This window comes from Macroventuria anomochaeta, assembly GCF_010093625.1.
Source record: "Macroventuria anomochaeta strain CBS 525.71 unplaced genomic scaffold BU25scaffold_9, whole genome shotgun sequence".
Taxonomy (NCBI): Eukaryota; Fungi; Ascomycota; class Dothideomycetes; order Pleosporales; family Didymellaceae; genus Macroventuria; species Macroventuria anomochaeta.
The window spans coordinates 195646-221119 of NW_022985370.1; the positions used below are offsets into that span (position 1 = coordinate 195646).

The 25474-nt window shown below is 52.2% G+C and overlaps 12 protein-coding genes across 12 annotated transcripts; 4 read left to right on the top strand and 8 right to left on the bottom strand.

Moving 5' to 3' along the window:
* Nucleotides 1-2695: 2695 nt before the first annotated feature.
* BU25DRAFT_408840 (uncharacterized protein) lies at nt 2696-3531 on the bottom strand. The gene is made up of 2 exons (XM_033705915.1): nt 2889-3531; nt 2696-2831 (listed from the first exon to the last, which is right to left on the bottom strand). The coding sequence occupies exons 1-2, from the start codon at nt 3203-3205 to the stop codon at nt 2765-2767; spliced, it is 384 nt and encodes a 127-aa protein (XP_033563762.1). The 5' UTR covers nt 3206-3531; the 3' UTR covers nt 2696-2764.
* A 256-nt stretch (nt 3532-3787) lies between these two features.
* On the bottom strand, nt 3788-6376 carry BU25DRAFT_489614 (uncharacterized protein; the record flags this gene model as incomplete). Its single annotated transcript, XM_033711433.1, has 2 exons — nt 3788-4516; nt 6260-6376. The coding sequence occupies 2 exons, from the start codon at nt 6374-6376 to the stop codon at nt 4010-4012; spliced, it is 624 nt and encodes a 207-aa protein (XP_033563763.1). The 3' UTR covers nt 3788-4009.
* Nucleotides 6377-7788: 1412 nt separating this feature from the next.
* Nucleotides 7789-9067, bottom strand: BU25DRAFT_408844 (N-terminal nucleophile aminohydrolase). The gene is made up of 4 exons (XM_033705916.1): nt 8903-9067; nt 8826-8845; nt 8708-8758; nt 7789-8656 (listed from the first exon to the last, which is right to left on the bottom strand). Exons 1-4 carry the CDS (start codon nt 8944-8946, stop codon nt 7932-7934), a joined length of 840 nt encoding a protein of 279 aa, XP_033563764.1. The 5' UTR covers nt 8947-9067; the 3' UTR covers nt 7789-7931.
* A 195-nt stretch (nt 9068-9262) lies between these two features.
* Nucleotides 9263-10453, top strand: BU25DRAFT_269304 (uncharacterized protein). The gene is made up of 3 exons (XM_033701806.1): nt 9263-9323; nt 9379-9897; nt 9950-10453. The coding sequence occupies exons 2-3, from the start codon at nt 9414-9416 to the stop codon at nt 10339-10341; spliced, it is 876 nt and encodes a 291-aa protein (XP_033563765.1). The 5' UTR covers nt 9263-9323; nt 9379-9413; the 3' UTR covers nt 10342-10453.
* A 476-nt stretch (nt 10454-10929) lies between these two features.
* On the bottom strand, nt 10930-12047 carry BU25DRAFT_429849 (sorbitol dehydrogenase; the record flags this gene model as incomplete). Its single annotated transcript, XM_033708569.1, has 3 exons — nt 10930-11487; nt 11523-11878; nt 11930-12047. The coding sequence occupies 3 exons, from the start codon at nt 12045-12047 to the stop codon at nt 10930-10932; spliced, it is 1032 nt and encodes a 343-aa protein (XP_033563766.1).
* A 1130-nt stretch (nt 12048-13177) lies between these two features.
* Nucleotides 13178-15391, bottom strand: BU25DRAFT_269257 (HET-domain-containing protein). The gene has a single exon (XM_033701805.1). The coding sequence runs from the start codon at nt 15178-15180 to the stop codon at nt 13396-13398; it is 1785 nt and encodes a 594-aa protein (XP_033563767.1). The 5' UTR covers nt 15181-15391; the 3' UTR covers nt 13178-13395.
* Nucleotides 15392-16787: 1396 nt separating this feature from the next.
* Nucleotides 16788-17654, bottom strand: BU25DRAFT_269409 (uncharacterized protein). Its single transcript, XM_033701809.1, has one exon. The coding sequence runs from the start codon at nt 17515-17517 to the stop codon at nt 17041-17043; it is 477 nt and encodes a 158-aa protein (XP_033563768.1). The 5' UTR covers nt 17518-17654; the 3' UTR covers nt 16788-17040.
* On the top strand, nt 17655-19144 carry BU25DRAFT_269408 (uncharacterized protein). Its single transcript, XM_033701808.1, has one exon. It carries the CDS (start codon nt 17792-17794, stop codon nt 18947-18949), a length of 1158 nt encoding a protein of 385 aa, XP_033563769.1. The 5' UTR covers nt 17655-17791; the 3' UTR covers nt 18950-19144.
* Nucleotides 19145-19746: 602 nt separating this feature from the next.
* On the top strand, nt 19747-20452 carry BU25DRAFT_456665 (uncharacterized protein; the record flags this gene model as incomplete). Its single annotated transcript, XM_033710054.1, has 2 exons — nt 19747-19781; nt 19903-20452. 2 exons carry the CDS (start codon nt 19747-19749, stop codon nt 20450-20452), a joined length of 585 nt encoding a protein of 194 aa, XP_033563770.1.
* A 162-nt stretch (nt 20453-20614) lies between these two features.
* Nucleotides 20615-22244, bottom strand: BU25DRAFT_336801 (MFS general substrate transporter; the record flags this gene model as incomplete). The annotated part of the gene is made up of 4 exons (XM_033702650.1): nt 20615-21449; nt 21502-21625; nt 21675-21824; nt 21872-22244. The coding sequence occupies 4 exons, from the start codon at nt 22242-22244 to the stop codon at nt 20615-20617; spliced, it is 1482 nt and encodes a 493-aa protein (XP_033563771.1).
* A 713-nt stretch (nt 22245-22957) lies between these two features.
* BU25DRAFT_269434 (zf-C2HC5-domain-containing protein) lies at nt 22958-24780 on the bottom strand. The gene has a single exon (XM_033701810.1). The coding sequence runs from the start codon at nt 24743-24745 to the stop codon at nt 23162-23164; it is 1584 nt and encodes a 527-aa protein (XP_033563772.1). The 5' UTR covers nt 24746-24780; the 3' UTR covers nt 22958-23161.
* A 159-nt stretch (nt 24781-24939) lies between these two features.
* BU25DRAFT_429853 (peptidyl-prolyl cis-trans isomerase) lies at nt 24940-25461 on the top strand (the record flags this gene model as incomplete). The annotated part of the gene is made up of 2 exons (XM_033708570.1): nt 24940-24972; nt 25018-25461. The coding sequence occupies 2 exons, from the start codon at nt 24940-24942 to the stop codon at nt 25459-25461; spliced, it is 477 nt and encodes a 158-aa protein (XP_033563773.1).
* Nucleotides 25462-25474: the final 13 nt, after the last annotated feature.

Sequence of the window (25474 nt, forward strand, 5' to 3'; positions counted from 1 at the left end):
TCCTCCGGTGTAGACGCATTAGTCTCACCTCGTCCCAAAATTTGTCGTGTCTTGTCCACTGCTTTTCGCCCTCGACCCGACAGCCTGGTTACCAAGCCAGCCTTACTCTAGCGCACGGCGCTTAAAGCGGCACAGCAGAACAGACGTCGTCGGACCGAATCAGAACGGAGTATTGCCTGAGGCGAACTCATGGATTGAGTGATGTGTTTCGCGGACTTCGAGGGTGATCAACGCGTACCTAGTGGAGACCTGCCGTGCCGCGCGCCTAGGTGTGAACTGTTGTCCGTGAGCTGAGCGAGGGATCACAACCTACTCTCATAACGTTCGGGATCCGGCATAGTTGAGGTCGCGATCAACTCGAGTCTTGTCTTGTGAGGCGTGGTTTTTGTCGAGGAACTTAGGAGTGAGTGCAGACACAGCTCAGACTGTTGCTCGAGCTACTTGGTTATTGGCGTTCAGACGCGTATCTCCTTTCATATAGCGATGCGGCTGCGAGAAGGAGGTGTACCGACCCGCTGGTTGTGGACCTCAGTCCGCTCATTGTTACCGCGTAGGTCCGAACATTGCGAGTTTGGCGGACATCGAGCCGTATAGGAGGACTGGGGGCCGCGTTTGTAAAGCCGTGCTGAGAAGGATCGTGTGCAATTCGGTCGAGAACGCGTCCGTGTGGCGGATGTGCAGTGTGCAGCAAAGCATGCATACTGCAGTGTCGTTCGGATTGAGCACGCATGCATGGCATTCCAGTCACCTGCTTCGGCCTTATCATTAGAGGTTCTGCCTTCAGAACGATTGGTTGCGATCAACCTTGATTGGGGGTCCTTCACCGGTTTCGTAGTGGCAGTGGAAGCCGAAGGTGCAGCTGTGATGGTCACTTTTGCGAGACGGAGATCGACGAAGGCGCAACCTCTACCGTCCTGTAAATGAACGCCGAGTCAGCTGTGGATCGACAGCTCAGTATGCGGGTGACCATGTGACTGATGCCTTGCAGTCACTAGCATGGCGTGTTTGAAATTATTGCGAAGGTCGGTTCGCAGAGTCTTCATGCCGCACACGGCTCGTGTCCGGTCCGGCCGCCGTTGTTGACGGTGTGTCATTGCGATCGTTGGAGGTTGCCGTGTTGCGCGACGTTCGGATCGTCGTAAGGCATGTCGGTTGTTCGTTCATGTGAAGGGCGATGACCATGATTCGTGAGCTTCCGCGCCTCACCGTTGCGAGTCAATGAGGACTCAATGTGCAGAAAGCTTCGAGAACTGCCATAACGCGATGCTGAACACATCAATAGCATAACACGGATTTTCCTTGGAGCTTGGCCTCTCTCGGTGCAGCTGGCGAACATTCTCGAATACCAACGGTGTGTCCACTGCGATACGCATGTCTGTTTGTGGACGATGAAAGGCGTGTGGTTTTGGCCCTGTGATACGCACTGGGGTCATGCCGGTGATGAGGTGAGTGTTCGTCACTGACGATGTATGCCGATTGTCGGGCCGATGTCTCGTCCTGTCCACAACTGCTGTACCTGAGAAGGTGTTGGGAACTGTGGAAGATTTGTGGATGGGAACGGCAGAACACGCCAGTGGCAATGCGGTTTGATCGGTACGAGGACCGTTGATAGGCAAGGGTATTCCGGGCCGTTAAGGCCAGGGTTGTACCACGATAGACGCATTGCTGATGCCTGTAGAATGAAAGGTGTGTAACGTTATCGACTTCAGAGTTGTTCTGCGTTCCACTGATCGTACCATGTAAACATGCGCTGATGTGCGTGCTCCATGCCAACCACGTTAGTCGTCATGAGCGCTGAGATTCCAGTGGTGAAAGGTACGAGAAGATGTGCCCTTGAGCAACTCCTGTCACTGCTCATTCGCACACTGGGCATAGGGCATAGTCAGCTCAGTGACGGAGGCGCCCAGCTTGCAGCGTAGCGAACAGGTGATGAGTGTCGCATGCGGGGGTGAATGCAGAGAGGAGCCGTCCGTCGCGGCACATACGCTTATCGAGATGAGCTAGGAGTGCGAGTGCAAGGCTTATGCAGGGAAGGTTGAGAAAAAAGGTTCAGCCTGATGGTTGCTGTTGTGTTGTCGAGTCAGAGCTCGCTTTCCTGGTTGGGAAGAAGAAGGAAGGCAGCGCCGCAGCACAGGTAATGGGGCCATGGCACTTGTAGATGCCTGTCGCTGCTCATCAGCTGGCAGCTTCTGCGACGTTGTTGTTGCGGCAGGTGCAGTGCCAGTCAGTGCGTCCTTCCCGTTGATGCCGGGTGGTTTCGCGCCACTTGCCTAGCTCTAGCGCTGCTTTTGATGCTTCAGGAGTCAGGATCTGCTGCGTCTCTGTGAAAGCAATGGGCAGCTCTCTAGCCTACCATCGGTAGCGCATCGTGATTAGTCTACGATACTTCGTTTGCTTGAATCTTGTAGATGGTTGGTGGAACTGTAGGGTCGAATGGTTCCACTTATGATGATATTCTTCACGAGAAGCGTCGAGCTATGAAGGAAAATCTAGGATATGAAAAGAAGTCTAGAAGGCCATACGGGTGGCTAGGGCTGTCCATTACACGTGCAGTGCTACTCCAAGGTGTATGTGCACGCACATTCCAGAGACCATTCAAATTGCCGCCAGTCCCAAACAAATAAGCACTTCAGCTCGCTTGGAAACTTTGAAAATCCTCCCAATCAGTTCCTGCGGTGTACTCTATCCTTCTGCATCCTTCGCATCCTTTGAACGGTCATCTCAGTACTCGATTGCTGAGCTCGACAAGACGCGATGCCGTCATTCAGTTGGCTCTCGTACGAAGTTGCCGGGACGCGGTACCTTTTTCAGCGCCGCGGGCGAGGTTCGCACTGGTGCGATGGTTAGTGGGATGTTGGCCCATGGTACTAGGAACAGCTGCATCATACCTGGCACGAAGCACACAGAGCATCAGCAGTATCCACCAAATGATACTCTCTGGGATGTCCTTCACTCCATGCATTTCTGCAGGGAAACTTGCCGTATGCACCGCCAGACGCTCCTGTTGCCCTCCCAGCGGATGGCTGTTGGGGGTTGGGCTGGGGCGAAGACATGATGGTGGGAGATGTTGATGTCGGTCGAATGCTGCCGATAGTCCAAAGATGATAGTATTGTCTAGTAGAAAAAGTATCGAAGAGATTTGCGCAGGATTGCGATGATGTGTTCTGCCACGACGATGTCTGCCCGTCTTATATTGGCAAGACATTTCATGCTGCCTTGGTGATAGTCGAGTGTCTCAGTGCCGCAATAACGCAACGATACACTGAGGCAGATGGCCCCCATATGAGAGGGGACGGTCGGGGTCAGCGTACGGCATGGTCAGTCTTGTGCAAAGTGCAATGGTTGAAGTACGCCACACGCCTCATGACGGGCACGGAGAGCAACGCCACACGAAACCCCACAAGGTCAAAGCAGCGGCACTGCACCGACGATTCTCCTTCTGTCACCGAGACATGACTTATCTGATGATCAAAGCTGGAAGGTGAGCACCAGCGCGAGGTTCTTGGGGGTCGTTTCTCAATCATCTGCAGGGGTTCTGTCGCTTAGCATCAACGGTGATTTGATGCCTCGAGAGGTGCCTACACTCAAACACCTACCCTTGACTAATCCAGGTTGAAATAGCAGGCTGTAGTGGAAAAGGCGAGACATTCTATTACTCACCTTGATGGGCTTGACCAATGGAGTTGCCTACAGATCGCAGCCCAAGAGCTCCCGCGTGTCATGCTAGGCGGCGTTGACAGCACCCACAAACTCTATCTCGGCTTTGTTTCCCTATCCTCAGGCCTGTCGCAGCCTGGCGGGTGACCTAAAGTACTAAACCACCTAACGACGCTGAGGTCTACTGAGGAGAAAGATGCTCCCCAGCGAGATCCGCGACACTGCCTCCTCGACGGGCTCCGAACTTCTAGCCTAGGGTTCGTATACACCGTTGCAGCACTGTCTGCTAAATCTTTGGCCTCGAGATGTGATCCAACTGAGCGGCTTATCACATGCCCTCCGCAGCTGACCGTTACCAGTTTCCGGGTGCTACATCGCCTCCCTCATCGGCGTCAAAGAAGACGTCTTCCTCCCCACTGCTCTGCACAGCGACGAACCTCTTGTCCCTGAGGACCTTGTTCGCTCTACAGGAAGCTACAGTCTCAGCGTTTGCCCTCGTCAATCCTTCCACGGCTCCTCCTTCGTCCTCCCCGCCAACCTTGACCTGACATTTCCACACCTTGCTCATGCCAGGTTGCAGGCCAAAGCTGCTCGAGGCGTCGTCCCACACACGAATATAATGGAAACTGCGCTCGATAACCAAGTGACCTAGTCGCTCTTTAGGGTGTAAGCCATCTACATCGTCACGTAGAATGCGTTCAAGAGCGTCGAGGATCCCAAGACGGCGCACAAACACTTCGCAGGCAGAGAAGTCATCGCGACTGTCAATGTAGATAGCGCCTATGACGTTTTCGACGATATGTGACAAGAACTTCGGTGTGTCGATAAGGGCCAGTAATTGCCATGGAAACTCGTCATGCTTCAGCGCATAGATGAGTTGCTCTCTCACCTATGCGTGCTACTGTAAAGCTATGTCCCGTGTAGTGGTCAGTTGAGGACTTCCGGATCGTAGGAATTACCATAATGCCCTCTGATGGCCCTCCGGCTGCATGGTTGGCTTGCTGGTTGTCTCTTCTGAGACCGTCGTCTCAAGCATGCTGAAGGCAAGGAACGATGTATCTGCCATCGCCGTCCGCATGGCATGCATCTTCTGATACGGCAGGGGCGGGTCATGCCCGTACAGCCGTGTTAAGATGATGTAGTCAAGTACGGCGTCTCCGAGGAATTCCAGTCTCTCGTAGCTACAATGAGCGTTGAATCCAGTGTAAGAGGCATGCGTGAGTGCCTCTAGAAGAAGCATCTCCTTCGTGAAGGTGCATCCAATCAAGGGTTTCTAAATGTCAAGATTGGTTATAGCAAGGTCTGTAGGAGGCACTTTATACAAGCTGTTATTTGCTTCAGATATCGGCCTCCACTTCTCGAGTGGTAAAAGCGTCTGCACGCGAGTAAAAGTTTTGGGAAATCCGCCGAATACATACCCTACGCCAATCAGCGACTTGACAACGTCGGCATGCAGTTTCGATGACCTCTCTGGTCTCTCCGACGGCGCGGGAGCTGCGAGCACATCTACTGCATAGCTGGGAGACCACTTTGCTTCTGTGAATCGTTTGGTGATGACAGACTTATCAAGACCGGCTGCCAAGGTAGCCCGAGCAAGGGAGCCGTTGCTTACGATCTTTCTTTCCGGTGAGAAAGCTCTCGGGCCACGTTGGATTCTTTGCCATCATATGGAGAGACGAAACGAATTTCAGTGTACAATCAGCCAAAAATTCGAGGCGTTGGTAGTTGTCACCTTCATCGGTAGAGAATGCGGTAAGTGCTCTTACCCTAAGTGGCAGATGATCGTCCTCGATGCCGCCAGGGCCGAGCAGTGTTGTTCGTAAGTCTCTGGAATCATTGCAATCTCGATCCTATGCAATATTGATGGTAGTAGAAGCGCGACTACTGAGTACGATGCTGGTAGGTTGTCCACCACACATTCCGATGTTTTCAGGACCTCTTTTTGTATGTACGCATCCTTCACGTTGCCAGCGTTCAAGATGCGATGCAGGAAATCACGCCATTTGGGCACTCGAATGGTCTGAAGGTGTGCGTCTGATGGTTGGCCAGTTGAGATATTAGTCTGAGGATCGGTGATGACCTGGAGAATATACTTACGATTATCCTCACCCTGGTAGATGAGACCCCACTGTGATGTCTAGTCCATGGCCTTGGCCAGTAGTGATATAGCTGACTGGCAACCGTCTGTGGCGCTGTCCCATCTTGGAAGCTTCATAGAAGTCAGGCTCTTGCCCGTTCTATCGCAAGGTGCCAGTAGCCACAGGAGGGCATGTCGCTCTTCTTGCATTCTCCCTGAATGCATGGATCGGACGATCTTTCGAGTAGTGGAACGCAGTGTTATCGCCGCTAGCGTGATTTCCAATCATTTGGACATCATAGCTGTGTAGGTTTGGCTTTCATGCCAGAACAATTCAATCTTGCCAACGATAGGAACGGAAAACAGTGTGAACAGCCTGATATACAGAGGATGTTAACCAGCTGCCGGGACTTTGAGTAGCGTTCGAAAGTAGGTCCGGTGCTTGAGTTGTTGCTGATGAGCGATCGACACCCAGGGATCAAAAGTTGGTGAGGTAGCCACCATAGATGTTGTGTGATCAGGCACCTGAAACTCTGCCGCCAGGTTGTCAGCTTCTTGTCGCACAGGCAACAAGTTATCGTTGACCAGGCCAGCGAGGTACAAAGCCTTGTAGGCTTCAAAAGCAACATCTTTGCGCGCCATCTTTGTCGTTCGCCATGACTCCAGGCTTTTAGCTTTGCGTACTGCGCATTCGACTGAGATGGGGAGTGTGACTTCCGCAGTGATACCGTTGTCTGCTTTGTATCAACTGAACTTGAACTGCGGACGCAGATTGATGTATGGGCCTGATCCCAGGAGCGCACAAAAGTGGTTGAGATGTGGCAATGCATCGTCCAATGTCAGACGGGCGCTGGTAGTCTCAACTTCGAAACAGCGGGATCCCTCCTCCTCTTCTACTTCCTTCTCATCTGCTAACTTGCTCTGTCACATGTCGTCGGGGTTCATGAACATGCCGTGCCAGCTCCGGACGACTTTTGGGTTTTCTTGCCGTAGCATGCATATTGCGTTCAATTTTCCTCATGTCCCTGTCAACATGACCAATGCTCTGGGATGTGGAAAACTCACTCCAAGGTTTCCGTCGTAGCATCTGCTTTCATGACTGGACTCGCGCTCAATCTGAGAACCTTGGGGAGACTCTTGTCTCCTATTTCGACCCTTGAAACATAGAAGTTTGACATAATGCGATTGGCCGGATGGTTCAGAGTGCAATGGTGGGCTACATGTTGGTCAGGGCGCTGTGGTCACAATTTGCAAAATTGACTAACCTTCATCAAAGATCAACAGAGCTAGTTCATCCATCCTGACGAACGCATGGGTGAGAGCGTCATACAAAACCTGATGTGTAAACAATACGATACGAACGTTGTGCAGTACCGAGTCCCACACGCTCTGCTCTGTCCAGTGATCAACGTCATCTTGGCCGCTGAGCACTAGGACATTGTAACTTGGAAGATGACGACTGAAGACCTTGCTATGTTGCTCACATAATGTGACTGTAGGTGTAAGGAACCATACACGCGTTGCAATGTAGGTTGAGGGAATAGGCATATCTTTCTGAGAAAAATACATACCTTGGAAGGCTTGCATATCTCAAGCTTAGCTCTTGTGCGATAGAGCGCACGGGTAGCTGTTAGTTTTGGAAATCGGTTGCGGCGATTCAAAAAGTAGGTGTGTTTTGCCGTTACCTGTGTCCATGACAACAATGATGTTCGACTTGACGCTTTCCTCCACTATCTCAGCTTGATATGAGCGCAGAACGAGCGGCTGAGCGTCCATGATGGCCGCACGGGCTGATGCACCGTCATGGAGCTCCGCTGTAGCAGCCATCGGTTCATCACAGGGCTGGTCGCCTCAAATCATATTTTTGGTCCGGGGAGGTGAAAAGACAAGGTACTCCTGCTTGGGTTGGGCTTGTTTTCCGTTAGCTCATGATTGGTCAAACCCACAACAATGGACGAAGCAGGTGCGCCTGTGCTACAAGAGGTTGAGCTAAACTTGACAAAGCATTAATCTTCAAAGATGATCATATCGCATGGCAATAAAGAGTATGGTAAGTCGTGGTTTTCATAAATGCTACATCAGGTCGGCTCGTCTCTATGGTCTTTGCGTATTACCGTCCGCGCCAGCCCAAATCACTCTTTGACAGCGCTCGAGAGCCCGGGGAAGGTAGCAACTCGAACACAGATACATCTAAGCTCTACAGATTCGTCAGGTAGTCTTCGACCTCAGAGGGGCTCAGCTTCCTAAAGCGGGGGCCCACTGCTCCTTCGACACCCTCAACACCGAGCAGCCTCTCCTCCGGCGGTCCAACGATGCCGATCTCGACAGTGTCGCCATTCATCTCTCCTTCTATCGTCTCCTTCAGTGTCAGAAGGGCGATGTGGATGGCATCCTCCAACTCCAAACCGTCTGTGTACCGCTTCTCAAGGAAGGTCTTCGCGCTCGTCGCGCTCTTGCCAATTGCCGTTGCTTTCCAAGGGAAGTAGCTGCCGCTGGGGTCGACCTGGTACAGACTCGGCCCGCCCTTCAAGATTCCGCCGGTCTTGCCGCTCACTTTCTTCTTCTCTTCGCTGTTCTGCTCGTCGCTCTTGCCCTCAGCCTCTGGCTCAATGCCGTCATCCCACCCAGCAATCAACAAGCTGACACCGTACGGCCTGACACCACCCGACTGTGTCGCCTCCTGCATCACTCGCGCTACATCCTGCACTAATATCCTGGTGGGTGGGTATTCGTTGTAGATGCGCTTATATTCGGTGTGTGAGACCTTACGGGCCTTATCGACGAGGACACGGTAGTCTGGACCCATGCCTGAGTAGACCATGCCGATGTTTGGTGTTACCAGGCTAACCTTCGATGACGATGCTGAGTCGATGAGGGGTGACGATGACTTCTTCTCGGTCGCAAGGACAATACCGTTTGTGGCTGTAAAGGCTCATTAGTTCCTGACTTCGCAAACATGGAATATAGACGTACCCTTGATACCTAGCGAAGTGACGCCTTGGTTGACAGCATTGAGGGCATACTCTAAAACAGTATCAGTAACACTGAAAAGGGCTGGTCTACACGCGTGCTAAGTAATAGGTGTGCATACCAATCTGTACCAGCTTTCCACTATCGTCATATTAGCAGGCGAACCAAGAGCCACTGCGGCGGGGATTGAATGTTTACCTGGGCGAGAAGGTGGTGAGCGAGAAGGAATATCTGTCAGCCATGGCGATGTGTGATGCAGTACTGGAAAGTTGGCGGAGTATCAGGGTATGGAGAGAGGGCAGACAGCCGTTGCGGGGTGCGAGATGGGCGTGAGTTTGGAGCTCGTTTGAAGCTCCAGGCAATCGATGGACGCGGCGACGCGAGAGCATTGACCAAGTCAGCTGCACGTGACATACGCCAAGACTTACGCCCGGGCCGATCCAGCCTGCGAATAACTTTCATTCGATGCTGTTCCCTTTACTTCCTCTGCCACCGTGTCTCTTCGTGACACTTACATATCTAGAACGCTGCGTCGGCTCCTGGTTTGGTCAGAGGCGCTTGCGTTAGCAGATGTCACCCCCGCGTTTACCTGGTTGATCTTACCTGCAACATCATCTTTGTACTCATGTCTTCTTGTCAGGCTTTGTTGGTAAGCATATAATTGACTTCTCCAGGCACAGAGCCTTATTACTTCACCATCATTCGAGACATGCCTTCTTCATCCGGCTTCCAAGCTATGCCGGGCTGGTACTGGCCGGACGATGTACCAAAGGACGAGCCGTCACGTGGTGCAACCTCATCGTCAACACCGCAACCTCAGGCCACAGGTACCTCAGCTCCAGATGGATCATCCCAGAAAGAACAAGCCACTCGGCCCAGACGCACCCACTGGCCACCTCGACAGTGCAGGATTTGCCTCGAGGTTGTTCAACCTACCGTCAACGCACCCTCTGAGAACCTCCCAGGCTTTCTGCAGTCGTCTCATCCCAATGTGTTGTACGAAGATGAAGGCGGTCGTTTGATCAGACCCTGCTTATGCAAAGGCTCTTCAAAGTATGTCCATGACGGGTGTCTGCAAGCTTGGCGCCACGCCGATCCCAGCTACGGACGCAGGAACTACTGGCAATGCCCAACTTGCGGTTTCAAGTATCGACTTGCGCGACTTGGAGCAGGTCGGTTTGTTGGTAGTATCAGTAAGTCATAGAAACAACTTGCTCAGTATGTAGAATACTGACACTGTTTCAGCTGCGCAACTTACATTGACGGTTCTGATTATGATATCGATGGTGTTCATCCTTGGGTTCTTTGCCGATCCTATTCTCAATTTGTACTTTAATCCATGGAGCACTCTCATGCCCTGGGCAAGTTCCAGTCGAGATTATTACTATGAACCGGAAGATGAGCCGGATTCCTGGGCCGAGCACTTCGCCAAAGGTTTCGCTGGCATGGGCGTGCTTGGCTTTCTCAAGGTCATTGTCACCAGCCCGCTCTCTTACTTCAGGATTGGAGGTGGCGGTCGAGGGCGAGCCACTGGCCGAGATCGATACGAGCAGGTCAGCTGGATCATTATCTTGATCGGTGTAGGAACGTTCCTAGCAGTATGTACATTCTCAGATCATTCATGGGTCCCCTGCTAACACAAGAGAGGCCATCTACAAAGGCGTTCGCGTTTGGAGCCGTCGCACTCTGGAGAGAGCTGGCGAGCGAGTCATGGATGTTCAGGGCGACGATGATGGCGACGATGAGTAGTGTGTGCTACCCGATACACGATGATTCCTCTCAGCTCCACTTCAGAGTCTATGATCCTTGTGATCCGCACCTTCTTAAATTGCCACGGGGTATCTGCTCAGTACCGTGTCAATTAGTCTACGTGCGAAGATTGAACAGCCCACGACCTCCATATCGACCAGTGCGTCTTGTGCAGTCGGCCTTTGGAACGTGGCGCTACCACCTTTGACAACTTCTCCAGTTCTGGTTCGCTCTTTTCGTGAAAACGCTCATAGAGCTGTTTCGTGTGGGCAATCGCTGTTCTTCGAACATTCGATGTGGCTTGAACGTGAAGGTGTCTTTGGAACATTTCATTCATTTTCACAGTGTACTTGAAGTTGCACTTATGTGAGATACTATATCGTATATGTGTTTCTCGTTAACGCTAATGTGACATCAAGGTGCTCCAGACATCATCAATACATCTCAATTACACTTCCTTCCTGTCCCTTTATCAATCAATCTCCACCTCCAACTTCAACCAAGATCTTGACCTGATTGTCTTTATCGTGAATCAACGACCTGAACCCCTTCTCCTCTACCTCCGTCAACTTGATCCTCTGCGTGATCATCTCATGAGGCTTTATACTCCCCGACGACAACGCATCAATCACCTCCTGGAAATCACCAATCTCGTACGTCGCGATGCCCATATACATCCGCTCCTTGAAATTGAAGTCCTTCGGCGTAATCGTGCACAGCTTCTCCCAGATAGCGATATTGAGAATGCAACCGCGAGGCCGTGTAGCATGCACAGCCTGATCTAGTGCTGCTTGCACGCCTGCACAGTCGTATACAATGTGGACACCCTTGCCGTCGCTCAGCTCTTTACAGCGTTTGGGTATGTCTTCTTTCGTTGGATCGATGATGTAGTCTGCGCCGAATGTTTTTGCGAATTCTTGTCGCTTGCGCGAGACCTCGGATACAATGATTCTGTCGCAGCCCTTCGCCTTCAAGGCTAGGATTGTTGAGATGCCAATTGGACCGCTGCCGAGGATCAGGACTACATCACCTTTCTGAATGGACTGACTTTGACTGCGTGCCAGCCTACTGCGAGTGGTTCGACGAGTGCGCCGATCTCCAAGGGAACGTTGTCCGGGAGGTGGTAAAGAGTTGAAGTCTGGACTACGATATGGTCTGCCAGTCCGCCACCCCAGCCGGATAGTCCTACGAAGCCGTTGCTCCAGCAGCAGTTGTGCAGACCCTCTTCACATGCTGTGCATGTCCCGTCGTAGATGATGGGTTGTACGACGACTCGGTCGCCCTTCTTGTAGTCTTTCACGTCGTCGGCTACTTCCTCGACTACACCGCTGAACTCGTGTCCGAATGTCAGAGGGACCGTTTCTCCTGTGATCGGGTGTGGTGTTGTGGGACAGAGATTTGGACCGCCGAGGTACTCGTGAAGATCTACAAATGCTTAGACGCTATTCGGCAAGTTCTTGAGCTGGTTTGACTTACCACTTCCACATATTCCCACCCAAGCTGGCTTGATCTTGACCTGTCCAGGCTTCACCTCAGGAATCGGGATCTCTTCATATCGCAGATCGTATTGCCCATGGAACCGGACCGCGTTCATGTTGCCGTTTGCCATATCAAAGCCAACTCCTGAATAACTTTCGACGCAGATCAAGGTTCATCCGAGAACTGAAAGATAAATGATCGCATATCGTCTCGCTCACGCCAGCTCTCGAGACCACCTTCAAGACCGGCGAGGGGAGCTGAACATCTTAAACCTCACCACCTCATGCCATCCGGCTACAGACATGGCCCATCACCACCATCCATCCTCCGCGTGCCCCCGATTTGCTGCAATTTCGGTACTCAAGACGCGGTACAAGTCGCGTGTTCGACTCTTCCGTCATGAACGCAACGCGGTATACCCGTTAAGGTAATCCTGCAGCCGATCACCCCGCATCAACGAACGGCCCGGAGCCCTAATCACGGGGTACTGCACCGAGGGCGGCGAGGCGCATCGTTTCCAGAGTCTTTGTTTTGGGGACTTCCGAGGCTTGGGAGTGTGGGGGTGTTGAAGGTGGTTGTGGGTGTGACGTCACACGGAGCGTGGTCGGTGAGACTGGAGTGGAAGGTTTGCATGTCTTACGATACTATACAGCAAGATCGAGCAATTCGATTCCTGTGACTAGAAAGTATTACCTCAGACCACGCAACATTTTCTTCCTGTACAAGCTCTCCTCGCATAACACCGAGAACGTACGCATCGCCTTCGAGACTGTACAATCGCCCATCTCCTGCCGTACTTTCACTCATCTCCCTTACAACAAAGGGGACCGGCGCTCCCTGGATGATTGCAAGACTGTCGCCGATTCGTGCTCGTTCAGGCACCAGACCAATTCGATTACCAGGTCTCGTGACGCAGAAGCACCTTCCCGCCAGGTTACCCATTACCTTCTGCATGAACGCGAGGTCCTCCTCTGGAAAAGCCCCGAACGTGACTTTGTGGTCTGCGTGGTTCTCAATCTGCATGTAATCCGTGATGCGTGCGAAAAGTGTCTTGAACAGCCTCCAGTCGCTCACTAGCTCACTGCTCTTGAGATCTTCGCGATCTAGAGATTCGAATGTGTCAAGCTGCATCGTTAGACAATAGAAGAAGCTTTTGAGTGTCTCGACCGGACTCTGGGCAAGGCGACTGGCGAGCTCGTTTAAGTTTGCCGTCAACATCTCGAACATGTCCTGTATTCGACCACCGAGAGCGGCGTTGAGGCTGTACTTTTGGACCGGTGAAGTCATGAAGGTGATGTTGGAAAAGATTCGGCCGGAGAGGATGAGGTGATCTTGCATGAAGCGGGGCCGGACTGATGTCTTGTCACAGCCAGCTTTGTAGCCTTTCTCTAAGGAAATACCAGGAGCTATCGATGTTATGGTAGGAGCGGACCAGTCCTGAGATTGTGGTAAGTTTTCACTCTTCAATACAGTTGCTGAATGGATCCTGGACTCACCGGTACCCAGCTAGGGAGCCGTAAGCTCGAAGGTGTTTTGCAAGACATGTGCAGGACTTGCACGAGATGCCCTTGTTCGATCAACGCTTTGGCAAAACGTCTGTAGATCTTTGGATAGGTATCCGCCGGCTGATAGCTGACTAGATGTTGGAAGCGCTCGGAATCTGATACAAGGCCCAAGAGAGCGTAGATTCTGTCCCGCGGATCGGTCGCATCGAAGTCGAAGGCATAGCGGATCTTGTCGATCAGTCTCGATCTTTCTTTGAGCATTTTCAGTGCGACCTCGTCGTGAAGATCTTCCTGCGCGAAGACTCTCTCCATGTTCATCATCTCCAGACCCCTCCAACCTAAAGCCGCAGCTCGACCTAACTCAGCGTCCTCCCCACGCCCCAAATATTGTGCGTTGAGCATTCTACTCATACTGCTGACAGCATGCATGACAAGAAGGATGGCAGAGGACGTTTCTTCTGAACGACCGTTGTGCAGGTAAAGATTTTTGGCGAGGGTAAATTCCTGTAGGATCCAGATCCGTCTGAAGTAAGGAGAAGCAAAAAATCGTCGCCAAGCAAACCATGCTGGATCGTCTTCGGGTGGCATATCGTAGTCTTCGATACAAGTGCCTGTTGGCTTGAGAGGTAACATCTTGACCTTGAGTCCAGATGCATCAGACACCGAGGCGCCATCTTCTTGCTGTCCGTGTTGCTCGAGCTTGGCTTCCTGACCAACCTCTAGACCATCAGTGTCCTCTTGTTGCCCACGACCTGCTCCTGAGTCGATAGCTTTTCTGCATTGCGCATACGCTTGAAGGATCTTCCCCACAAGCTCATTGAAAGTCTCAATGTCCTCCGGCTCCTGTGGCACATAAGCGATTACTCTTCGCGCCTGTTTGTACACACGTCTCATTAGGCCGATCTGAACTCTTTTCTCCTCTGGATCGTTTTGATTGATGCAGATAGCGTCTACCCAGAGCGCTAGAGCTGCATCTGGCCGACGCAGGCACTTCAGTGCGTTAAACAAGTTTCCGGTAACCTGGAATCTCGCATGACCTTCCAAAGTGATGTGTGCCGGATCTTCCACGCTTCCCCAGACGTAAGAAAGTGCTGTATATCGTTGGAACGGATGCCGATGAACACGATGGTTGAGAGCGCCATTGGCCATCGTGAGTTTCGTCAGCTGCTGGACATCCCACCAGTCGTCACTCATCTCGTGCTCTTCATTGGGCTGCTCTTCGCTGTCAGCAGCCTCAGTGCTGTCATTGTTCAGGAAACTCGAAGCAACATCTTGGACCTTCTGGAGGATCTCTGAGTTGTCACCCTGCTCAGTTCGGTCAAAGGCGGCGCTGTACTCTCCAGCCTTACTGATTGTTGCATATTCATCAGCCGTGTCTGTCGGGAAACTTGAAACTTTCGGAGCAACTTGGCTGGGCCTGAGCCCGTTCCCCTTGGCAGACGTAGGTTGGATGTCAGAATCCGATGCTGTGCCTTCTTCGCTTTCATCGATGTACGAGTCCACCTGAAGTATGAATGACTTTGTTGGATCCTTACCATCAAGTCTCTTTGCGGTAGCCACACATGTACTCTCAAAAGGGCGCGGAATGGAGATATCGATGGTGCGGTCCTTGTCTAGGTCGCACGTAAAGAGGTAGCAGAAGATGTCATCTTCTTGCTTCCCTGGTGCCAGTAGAAGAACTCGAACCGAAGTCGGCGTAGGGAGGGGATCGTAGACGTGGCTTTCTGGACCGAGCATGTCCATTCACACTGCGTCCCAATTGCCACTGGAAGCCTGTGTTGATCGGACTTCAAACCGCGTGGCGTGTGATTCCTGGGTTTTGTGAATTCGGCCGATTGTGAGGTTGACATCAGACCCTTGCTGCCTTCCGTTGAGAGCGTAGCGGGGTGACATGTTCTAAAATTAGATATCAGCATGCAAATAAGCGGCGGAGCGAAACGCTGAGGACAGCAAGTGCACCTATGCTTGGTGTAGAAGAGAAATGCGGAGGATGCTCGCGTTTGTAGAAGTGGTCCATCGTACTAGCGCTTCCATCATCACTTCCTGTTTTGCGTATCTTCCAAGATTCAGACCTTGCGATAGATTTACCAGGTATCTCAATTCGTAGTACATACTGTGTCATTAGTTCATGCAATCCGAGTACAATTACATCGGTGCTGTAGCGCTGGCTCCAATGCCCGCTAGCCCAGCAGTAGCAATCTCGACGTCTTGCGGCAATGTGCCTCCACTGACACCAACACCAATCAACCTTCCTTGATAGCAGGTCGGCAGCCTGGCGAACGGTCAGTTCGTTACTCCGCATATATATCTGGATGTGACATCCACCCCCTCCAAAGACGACAAGCCTACCATTCGTCTGCTCAATAGCATACAATGGCGCACCAGGCTGACTTGCGTTAAACAAGCCTGCACTGAACAATCCATTAAACACCACTGCAGTCCTCGACTTCTTTTGGCTGATATCGATGGAACCAATGTAAGCATTGTCTATGCGCAAGATGGCGACCAGGATCGGAGGGGTCAACGACGGCGATGTTCTGAGGCACCCCTATGGCGGTGGCATTTGCGACAGCTGCTTGAACGATCTAATAGGCTTGATCAGCTGATACAACATAGCGCTCGGTGGGCGTCGAGCCAATGCCGTTCGTGCCATTGAGTTTTATTGCACAGTACCGTAACAAACGTGATAGATAGATGTTCTTCCTACCTAATCTTATATGTGTGGTTGGGGGTCTAGTCCAGGCACCAGGTTCTACTTTTATTGAAGGTCAGCTAACTGGGGAAGTCCGATAGTCAGATGGCTGTAAACTTCAGCCTTGTGGTGTTGAGTATCGATGAAGATGAGGATACTTCCATGTTGCCGGATGGAGATTGCAGAAGTGTTGATAACTGTACGCCACTTCAGCCACCTCCAAGTCGAACGCGTCAATGGCAGAACCTGCAGTTTCTCAAAAGTTGACCAGCATCGTGTCCTAAAATGTACGCAGCCACAATCGAATTTTTCAATGAAGTCGGTGAACACGTCAGAGATCGAGTGAATTCCGCAACTCCATGTACACATGCGCGAAATAGATCTGTCAGTACGGAGAACGACCATTCAAACAGTGGAATCGTTCTGTGGCCAGCTTAAATCATGTATCTTGTAGAGCGCGCGACTGAACGCTGGTTCGTATGTTCTGCTTCCATGCTGCTTCTTCGGTGGGCGCATGAGTGTTCAGAAGGCCTCTTACCTTACCTTTCCATTCTTGGAAACATTCATCTCGACAACTTTTGTGATTCGCAACTGTCCTTGAGATCGATCGGGCTTGCGCGCATTCTCGTGAGTGTTGTCTTTTGAAGTTGTCGATTTCGTGTGAGCGTTCGAGTGTCAGCAAGGATCACGGGCTGGAGCACTCCGTGCGCCGACTGTTCCGGAGCTTCTTGGCAATTTTCAGCGCTCGTTCATGCTCTTGTCCTCCTCGTCACTTCCAAAACCGCAGCAGCATGTCCAAGCTCTTCCTCTTTGATCGAAAACTTCACGATAGCAACCGACAATGGCCCGTTAATGAAACTTATGCCCTGTCGATCTGTGGTCATTGCGCATTGATGAGCGAGGAAAGTCCGTCAAGAGCGATGGGAGAATTGGAAACGATCGCCATCGTCGTTGGCGGTCATCGCATTGTTTAAAAGTCTTGGTATTTCGGCAAGCGTTTCATCCTGATAGGGCGTCCTGCCTGTTGCGGAAGGCCTGAGACACAATTCGCTCAGACGTCGGCACGAGATGACCGCAGAAGATGCTGTGCAGTTCTTCAGACAAGACGATGGCCTTGAACAAGCTGACCAGGGCGATGTTCGGTCCGACAGAAACATTTTCGCAGCATCGCAATCACTCACTTCCTTATCGAGGTGAGCAGGCATGACTTGGGCCCTTGGACCTTGCAGAATTCGGGGGTCTGGCGTCTCGGAAGTTGTGCCGGGAGATCTAGCCCATAATCCTAGCCCCACATTGTCGGTCTTAGGTCTGGTAGGTCTGGAGAACTGCGGCCAACATCCCTCACATATCCTAGATTGCCCAGGCGCTCCAATGCATCGTATTCTCATCCACTGCGACAGGGCACCTCAGGTTCTCTCACGACACCAAACGTGTCTACGAACCTGCTCTTCCAGCGCCCGTCTACCCTGATTCCCGTGATACCGCGACTTCCGCTGAACATCGAAAACGACCGATTGCGCCATAGTTCCTGTTTCGAACGATCCATCCTACTCTATCTCAGCCTTGGGAGCAACAACCTTGCAGAGGCAACGCGTCTCTTAGACGGGATCGCCCTCTACTCGTTCCTCATATTGGGCTTACGAGCCACTTATCAGAGTGGCCATGCTCACCCTTCGTACCCTTCTTTCTTTACCGACATTCCTCTCGATTGCTCTAGTCGCCCACGCAGTCGCTATTCCGGAAGACGATGGAGTCATTGCCGAAGAGAAGGGTAAAGCAAAGCCCGAGCTTGCTGCATCCTTGACAGGTGGTGAAGGATGTTCTTCGTCTGATATCGAAGACATTCGAAATGGCTTCATAGAGATGACCGAGCTGTTCCAAGCAGCCTTGCCTTATGATCAGAATGGCCAACCCGCCGTCGAGCTCTTTGGTCAACCCTTGCGAATCGCGAATTACTCCTCGATGATCGAGTCGAACCTCAAGCGCGCAGCGCAGTACGCCAACCTGAAAGGAAATGAGACGGTCAATCCAGATGTCTATGTACGGTGCGACGACCCAAACAACATCTGCAAAACGGGGAACAAGAGAGAGGGAAATCACGTCGCGTACAACATGGGCAACCTTCCAATGATCAACTTCTGTAAGGACTACTTCAAGTTGGATGGTCTCGAGGAAAGGGTGGACAGAAAGGCAGGCAACCAGATGGAGAAGGAGAGGTTGCACGAATACTACAACCGGGCAACGCTATGGGCAAGGATGGTGATGCATATCGGTGGCGTGGGTGTTGCGGTAGTGGAAAACGCTGTCCCGGCACGAGCGAATTCGACATCTGGTAGGGAATGGGAGACAATCGTCACCGAAGGAGCGATGAATACAACGGTTCTTGCCGGAGTACTCAACGACCGCCCGGACGGCACCGGACCAAATGACGCCCAGACCCTCAAATACGCTTATGGCGTAACACGATCGAAGCTGCTGGCGGTTCTTTCGACACAAATGCCTTACGACGCCGCCAACAACGCAGAGAACTACGCGCTGTACGCACAGGCGCGCTACATCCTGCAGAAGAAGGGCTTCTATCCTAACGTTCCGGTTATGGACTTTCCCAACGAACTGTCTGTTCTTACCAACGAACAGCTCCAGGATGGCGAGAGGTCCAAGTACGCCTACTTCGACTCGTCAGATGTGGTAGCACGTCCGCCAAACATGGAACTCAAGGCGAATTTACTTCCCGGTGCTGCTTCGAAACAGCAGCCCACGCTGATGATCCTTGCGATCTTGACTGTTGCATCCTCTCTTGCCATGTCATCGTTCGGATGAAGGACGTCTTAAAAGCAATCCATTCGGATCACCGAACACTATAAGCAACGCCATCCCAAGCCTGACGCTTGGCAGCCTCAAGATGCAGCGATAGCTCACATGCACTCGACTACACATAGCCTATCGCAGGGTCAGGCCGGCAAAATGAACCGTCGGGAGATACCCAACCGTGTAGCCAGGTAAAGATGTACGGCGAACAAGGAGAATACCGGGGGAAAGACCCAAGGACTGGATATACGAAGGTTGAATTGGGCGGATGAAGCGGTTATTTGGCACATGCAAGATGAAGGAGGCAAGAGATATTACTAGCCGGATACTTCGACCAGCATGCAAGAAGTTACATCGGTCCTGCCAGACTACTAGCCTCGTGCCTTCGGAGATAGTGAACAGACTACAGGCAGAGGAAGGACCTAATCACCGAGGACGATTGGAAAAGCATAGTACAACAAAGATGAATGTCAATACCTATATCAAGACCTCTCCATCCCCTCAAAGCTGGCACTCATACAGTATATGCCTACAGCGTGTTGCGGTTCGTCCACCTGAGGAACCCAGCTTTATGAAAAACGGCCAGTAGGGCCCCACGGTCAGTCTTGACGTGTGGAAGTCACTCAAGACCCCTCTTGTTACCTTTACCATTTTTCGTCGTCTGCTGACTGAATCACCGAAATTTGTTCGTTCCATGGTACAAGATATTCGAGGTGGCTGTGCGTTTCTTGAATAAACACTCCGCTGCCTTTTCCATTGTGCTTCACTAACAAACTATACAGCAACAGGGCAGTAAAAGCGAATCTACAATGGAGGCTACAATAGAAACCATTCCACCTCCACCGTACGCTCAATTCGAAAACGAGGTTTGGCAGCCCGCATCAAAATTCAAAAGCATTCGTTTACAACGTCGACCTGAAGGCACTACGCTGTGCACTGTCCACAACCGCGCTATCTTCACCAAGAGAACAAGATGCCTACAGCAACTTAATACTATTTCCCGCAAAGGCCACAGAGCTCAACGAGCTCGGTACCGTCATCTGCCACTCGCACATACGATCCCGCCGCTACGAATCCAGTGCAATTCCCGACTCTCACTATGCCATTCTTTACTCCGACATCACTCTTCCCGCACAGGAGCTTGGCCTCAGCGCCGTCTATGCCTTGCAGTGGCTCAAAGACTACGTCTACCACAACAACCACCCTGCACGGCGGACGCAAGAGTTGCCTGATCAACACTGTCACACAAACCACAGTCGATACAAACATACGTTCAGCCAGCACAAACTTGGTGCCCACCTTGTGGCTGGTGATCTCTACATAGAGAGGATTACGCCAAATGAGGTGACAAGGCTGCTTATCGCCACGGCGATTGCGAAGTTCAATGAGAAACATTGGAAGGAACGACCGACAACGAGGATTGAGAGGCGGTGGTGGGTAGATGATGCTGCATGCATTGCGCTTGCTGAATCGGTCGACAAGGTGGCGAAAGCGAAGGAGAGGAGTGTGGTTTGATCTTTGATGTTGGAGAAGACAAAACACATGATAAAGGGAACTGCGAGATTGTGAGGGCTGCTGTGATAAAATGGTAGAATTCATGCTAAATGAATAGGAAGTAGCCATGCTAAGAGTTCTGGGTTGTGCTTAGGCTCAAAAGCTACGGACGTCCTACATAACTTAGATGGTAAACCTGAACGTCGGGTCGTCGTTGATCACTCGCTCGCCCCGATCGGCCTGCGAATTGCATCGTCTGAAGTACAATGTCAAAACGCCTGTTGTCAAGATGACGAGCACGTTGCAAGCCATACAGGCCGCAAATCCCGGGACATACGACGGTGCATCCTCAGTCCTGAAGATCAAGGCACCAGCAACACCTCCAATGCCACCAAGACCAGTCAACGTAGCTGAGCAGAACGCTCGGCGCCACTGCCCACGGATATTGTTCGCCTGATACGCCATGATCGCGGGAATAGCGCTGTTGGTCCCACTGACCGTGATGAACACTCCGACATACTGTCCCCAGGGATTCTCCACAAAACCCATGATTGGCAACCCGATGAGCGAAATGAGGCAGAGGAAGCACACAACCGGACCGCGAGTCTTGTACTTGTCACTGAACCATGCAGCACCATACATCATAAACCCACTTGCCGCATACGGCGGCGCACCCATACACTGCGCCATCGCCACACTAAACTTCAACTTCGTGCTCAGAATGATGGGTAGGAAAAAAGCAAACCCGTACGCAATGGTCGTGACGCAGAAGAAAATGAATGCGAAGCCGTAGATGTACCACTGCGTCGCTGGGGCGAGGAACTTCTTCCAGGAGAAGGGTTCGGGGGCAACGTCGCCGCGGTCGGCGTTGAGCTTATCGATGACGAGGTCGATGTCACCGGGTTTCTTGAGGAAGCCCCAGGATGGCTTGAGTTTCTCTTGGTCGGGGAATTTGACGATGAAGGAGAAGGCGAAAATGGCGACGCCGCAGGTTATTACGCCTTCCATTATGAAGATCCTGGAGGAGGTTAGTGCGGTGTTGGCGAGTGAAGAAATGAGAAGGTGCGTACCAGCGCCATCCGCGGATGCCATTAACGCCTTCCATCTGCTGCAGGCCGTAGGCGAGAATACCGGAAAGTGCTGATGCGATGCTGCCGATGAAGTAGAAGACACTGTAGCGTTTTGCGACCTCGACTGCTTGCTGTTAATGTGCTGAAACCGCTTTGGGATTGAGCCAACTTACACTTGGTGTACCAACAGCTCAGCAGATACAAACAGCCGGGGAAGTAACCGCTCTCCAGTAAGCCTAGCACCAGTCGCAAGGGGATCAAGCTAGGCCAGTCCTTTGTGAAGCCAAAGCCAACGATTACAGCACCCCATGCCAGGCAAATGCCTATAGAAGGTTAGACAGGCTTTCAGCGTGAGCAGTGCACAACATACCTGGCAGGAAGTATCGTGGCCCAACCTTCCTACACAGGATAACCATGAATGGCTGACACAGCACGTATGTGATGAAGAAGCACAGGTTGACGAGGTTGTACCCCATGCCTCTGCCCATCCTGAGATCTACCAGCATACCAGCGATGGCAGCGTTGGAAACGTTCTTGCGGTCCATGAGTGAGATACCGTACATTGCGCCTAGGGCAGGGATGAGTCTCCAGTCGATTGCATGGCGCAGACGTGCTGAAACTTTGGGGTCGATAGTGAATGGCGCATCGTTCTGAGAAGATGATGAGGGTGTCGTGAACCCCTTCTCGTTCTCGACGTTCTCGAGGTGTGCGGCATGGTCCTTGAAGGTGATGTTCTTCGTCATGATGTTGGACGGGCGTACAAGCCGAACCGCACAGGTCAAGAGTACCCAAAGCAAATACGGAGAAAGAAGTACGACGAAACCTGGGGACAATCAGTTCTACATGCATTAAGTCTCCCCGTCTCTGGAGAAAGGCAACTTGCAGCGCCCAATTCCGCTCATTTGCCGCCATCTACCGCAGCAGTGTGGATGCACCACCCCAAGACCTTCAGCTTGGCTCACATCGTCAAGCGAGGGAGACGATGCATCAGTGGCAGTCCATGTGGGTTTTTACTGCAGTCGAACGCCAATAGATGGTATATCCGAGATTCAGATATTACCAAAGACGACGATGATCGGTCATGCTGTACGTGGGGCGCGTGTCAGGCCCACAGTTTCGGATGATGGAAGTTGGATGTCTGGGGAAAGTTTGCGGGGAAGAGGTCTTGGAGTCTTGGACGTTGTCTTGGGCCGCGGCAATTGCAGGCGAGCTATCGTTGCTTGAAGTGGATAAGGAAGGTGCGATTATTTGAAGGCGGTAGTTGGTCCTCAAGACTGTTAGCTGAGCTTGGCCGCTTTTTCATTGATAGATGCTAAAATCGCCTGTGTGCAAAGACGGGGCAGTGGTTCGCGCTGGAGGCTGTGGACGACTGCCGTTGTGCTACAACTTACTAGCGCTCCGCTAGCTGGGCTCTTGGAATAGACAATAGCTAAACTTTACTTCATGTTTGGTCGCGCTTTCATGGGAAAGCCAGATCCGGAGGCCGTTGCTTTTCTGAAAAGTTGTGTCGGCGCAGATACCGAGTTTTTGTATCGAGCTCTCTGTAACGCCCAAGGAAGCGCTATAGACCGAGGCAACCAGTGTATCCTACGCAAAAGCAACACTGGAGTAGCGATGATGATGCAGACAATAGGTCCTCAGCGTCTTTGTCGGTATATGCTCAGTGCCCAGCTTCTGGCTCGCCAGTCTCGTTCTTCCCACCATACACTCCACCATCCAAGATCCATTGCTCGTTGTCGTCATTATCGTCTTGTACCCTCCTCCAGGCTTGCCTCTTCTCGCTCTGCCTGTCCTTGCCCTTGCTTTCTACTGTGATAGTGGGGCGGATGAGGGCACCAAGGAGTGGGTTTCTGCTGAACGCACCATGTCCCTTCGAGATGGCACCGGTCTCGTAGTGCTGTGCAGGTTCCGGTGGCTCATCTTCACTCTCGGGTGTCTTTGGTCGCTCTGCAGCAGCCATGCGCTTTACAATCTTCCCTCCCACTAGATCGATGCTGGCAACAACCTTCCGCTTTTCGTACTCAGGTTGCGCATTCCACTCCTGTTCTCGTAGAGCCTTCTGCTGGCGCTTTAGCTGCATGGCGCGCTCTTGTGGAGATGCCCACATGCTCAAGCCGGCCGTCGTCGTCTCGAAATCAGCGGCCTCGTCATGGACCTGTGTTCTCTTTGCGTTCTGCGCCTGGAAAGCGAGGAGCTTGTCTCGATGTTGCTTGGCCTTCGCTAGCTTCTCGTTCTCAGACTCGACGTCAGAGGATGGCGCTGACGCTTTCGGTGTTGAGAACGGTCGAGGCGCATGTGCGACCTCTGCACGCTTTTGGCCGGCATTGTTCGCAGCCATCTTCTCCTTGCCCCGTTCTTCACGTAGAATGCGGATTATCGACTGAGTCTCATCGGCACTGAGAAGCGGGGTGTTGCAAAATGTGCATGGGCCGATACCCTCTTTCACACAAATGATCTTGCCGCAGTTCATACAGTTTGGCGCAGCATCGAGAAGTGGGTGCTGAGTTGCCATGCAGTTGCACTTTCGTTTACTGCTGTCTTGTGCAGATAACGTAGGGTTCGTCTGGATCTCTAGAGTTCTGATCGCAGATTCGAGATCGTTGAGTGCTGTAGAAGCTCCATGCATTGGAGTGCCACCCGCTACGCTGATCTTCGCCTTTGGTTTTGGTGACGAGTTTCTTGATGATTTCGCCTCGGAGATGAGTTGGCCTGCGGCTGATGGAGGCAGCTTCTTCGGCTGTGGGGCAGGTGAGACGCCGCGTGATGTCGGCGTGGCCGTTCCTGAAGATGTAGCTGTTGGTAACTGCAAAGCATCTGGCTTCTGAGACAACCCGAAAGCATTCGACTTGGGAGCTTTATGTTTTGAGCTCCCGGCCATGTAGTCGTCCTCATCTCTTTTGATGTACGCGCCCGCAATGTTGCCAGCATCCTCTATCCGTCGTGCTGGTAACGGCCTGCCCAATCCTGTCTGCTTCTTCTTGCGGGACTTGGGCTTCGGCACCTCGGACAGATCACCCGAAGACGCCGTCTGAGCTGCAGCTGCAGGTCCTTTTGACGGTCTCCTGTTGTTGAAGGACGTGATAAATTCCAGGGCCTGAGGACTATCACCTAGCATGTTCTGCAGATGATCCGCCGCTTCCCTGTTTGGTAACGACTCGGTGTATGAGATGATCTGCTTCAGAGAGTCGTTGTCCAGCGGGAGAAGCTTCGAGAGCTGCGGGAGCGCCCAATCTGCGAGACTCATTTTGGCGAGATTGTGTTGCTGCTGCTTGGTTTGTGGGAAAGTTTGGGGCTCTTTGATCGAGTCAACGATGTCATGCACGCTAGTGACGCCACAGTTTGTGGCAGTTGTCGTCTGTGCGTAACTTTTTGAAGAGCAGCTACGAACCGACCATCATTGTACTCCCCCACCATCCACCTTCTTGCCCCTCATACACCATGACTACCGAAGTTGCGCTCGATACCACTGTCGTATGTTCAAAAGACCACAATGACGAATTAAGCTGACCCGTCCAGGGCCTCATCACGGTCGAACTCTATAATGATCACGCGCCGAAGACATGCAAGAACTTCGCTGCCCTTGCGCAGCGCAACTACTTCAATGGCCTGCTGTTCCACCGCATAATACCGAACTTCATGATCCAGGGTGGTGATCCTACTGGCACTGGCCGAGGCGGTGAATCCATCTACGGCGAGAAGTTCGAGGACGAGATTTCCCCAGCTCTGAAGCACACAGGTGCCGGCATTCTCAGCATGGCCAACTCAGGCCCCAACACGAACGGATCCCAGTTCTTCATCACGCTAGCGCCTACACCATGGCTGGACGGCAAGCACACAATCTTCGGCCGAGTCAAGAGCGGAATGCAGGCGGTCAAGAAGCTTGGCTGGGTCAAGACAGACCGGGAAGACAGGCCTGTGGAGGAAGTCAGGATTTTGAAGGCGTACGTGGTCAAAGAGTAGAGCCATTGGCTCG

Coding starts and splice junctions, on each gene's coding strand:
- BU25DRAFT_408840 (XM_033705915.1), bottom strand. CDS start 3,205: ATGTCTTGCCAATATAAGACGGGCAGACATCGTCGTGGCAGAACACAT. Junction 2,832..2,888: donor CTCTGTGTGCTTCGTGCCAG/GTATGATGCAGC, acceptor CCATCGCACCAG/TGCGAACCTCGCCCGCGGCG.
- BU25DRAFT_408844 (XM_033705916.1), bottom strand. CDS start 8,946: ATGGCTGACAGATATTCCTTCTCGCTCACCACCTTCTCGCCCAG. Junction 8,846..8,902: donor CTCACCACCTTCTCGCCCAG/GTAAACATTCAA, acceptor ATATGACGATAG/TGGAAAGCTGGTACAGATTG. Junction 8,657..8,707: donor CACTTCGCTAGGTATCAAGG/GTACGTCTATAT, acceptor GAGCCTTTACAG/CCACAAACGGTATTGTCCTT.
- BU25DRAFT_269304 (XM_033701806.1), top strand. CDS start 9,414: ATGCCTTCTTCATCCGGCTTCCAAGCTATGCCGGGCTGGTACTGGCCG. Junction 9,898..9,949: donor TCGGTTTGTTGGTAGTATCA/GTAAGTCATAGA, acceptor ACACTGTTTCAG/CTGCGCAACTTACATTGACG.
- BU25DRAFT_269257 (XM_033701805.1), bottom strand. CDS start 15,180: ATGGACATGCTCGGTCCAGAAAGCCACGTCTACGATCCCCTCCCTACG.
- BU25DRAFT_269409 (XM_033701809.1), bottom strand. CDS start 17,517: ATGAGAATACGATGCATTGGAGCGCCTGGGCAATCTAGGATATGTGAG.
- BU25DRAFT_269408 (XM_033701808.1), top strand. CDS start 17,792: ATGCTCACCCTTCGTACCCTTCTTTCTTTACCGACATTCCTCTCGATT.
- BU25DRAFT_269434 (XM_033701810.1), bottom strand. CDS start 24,745: ATGAGTCTCGCAGATTGGGCGCTCCCGCAGCTCTCGAAGCTTCTCCCG.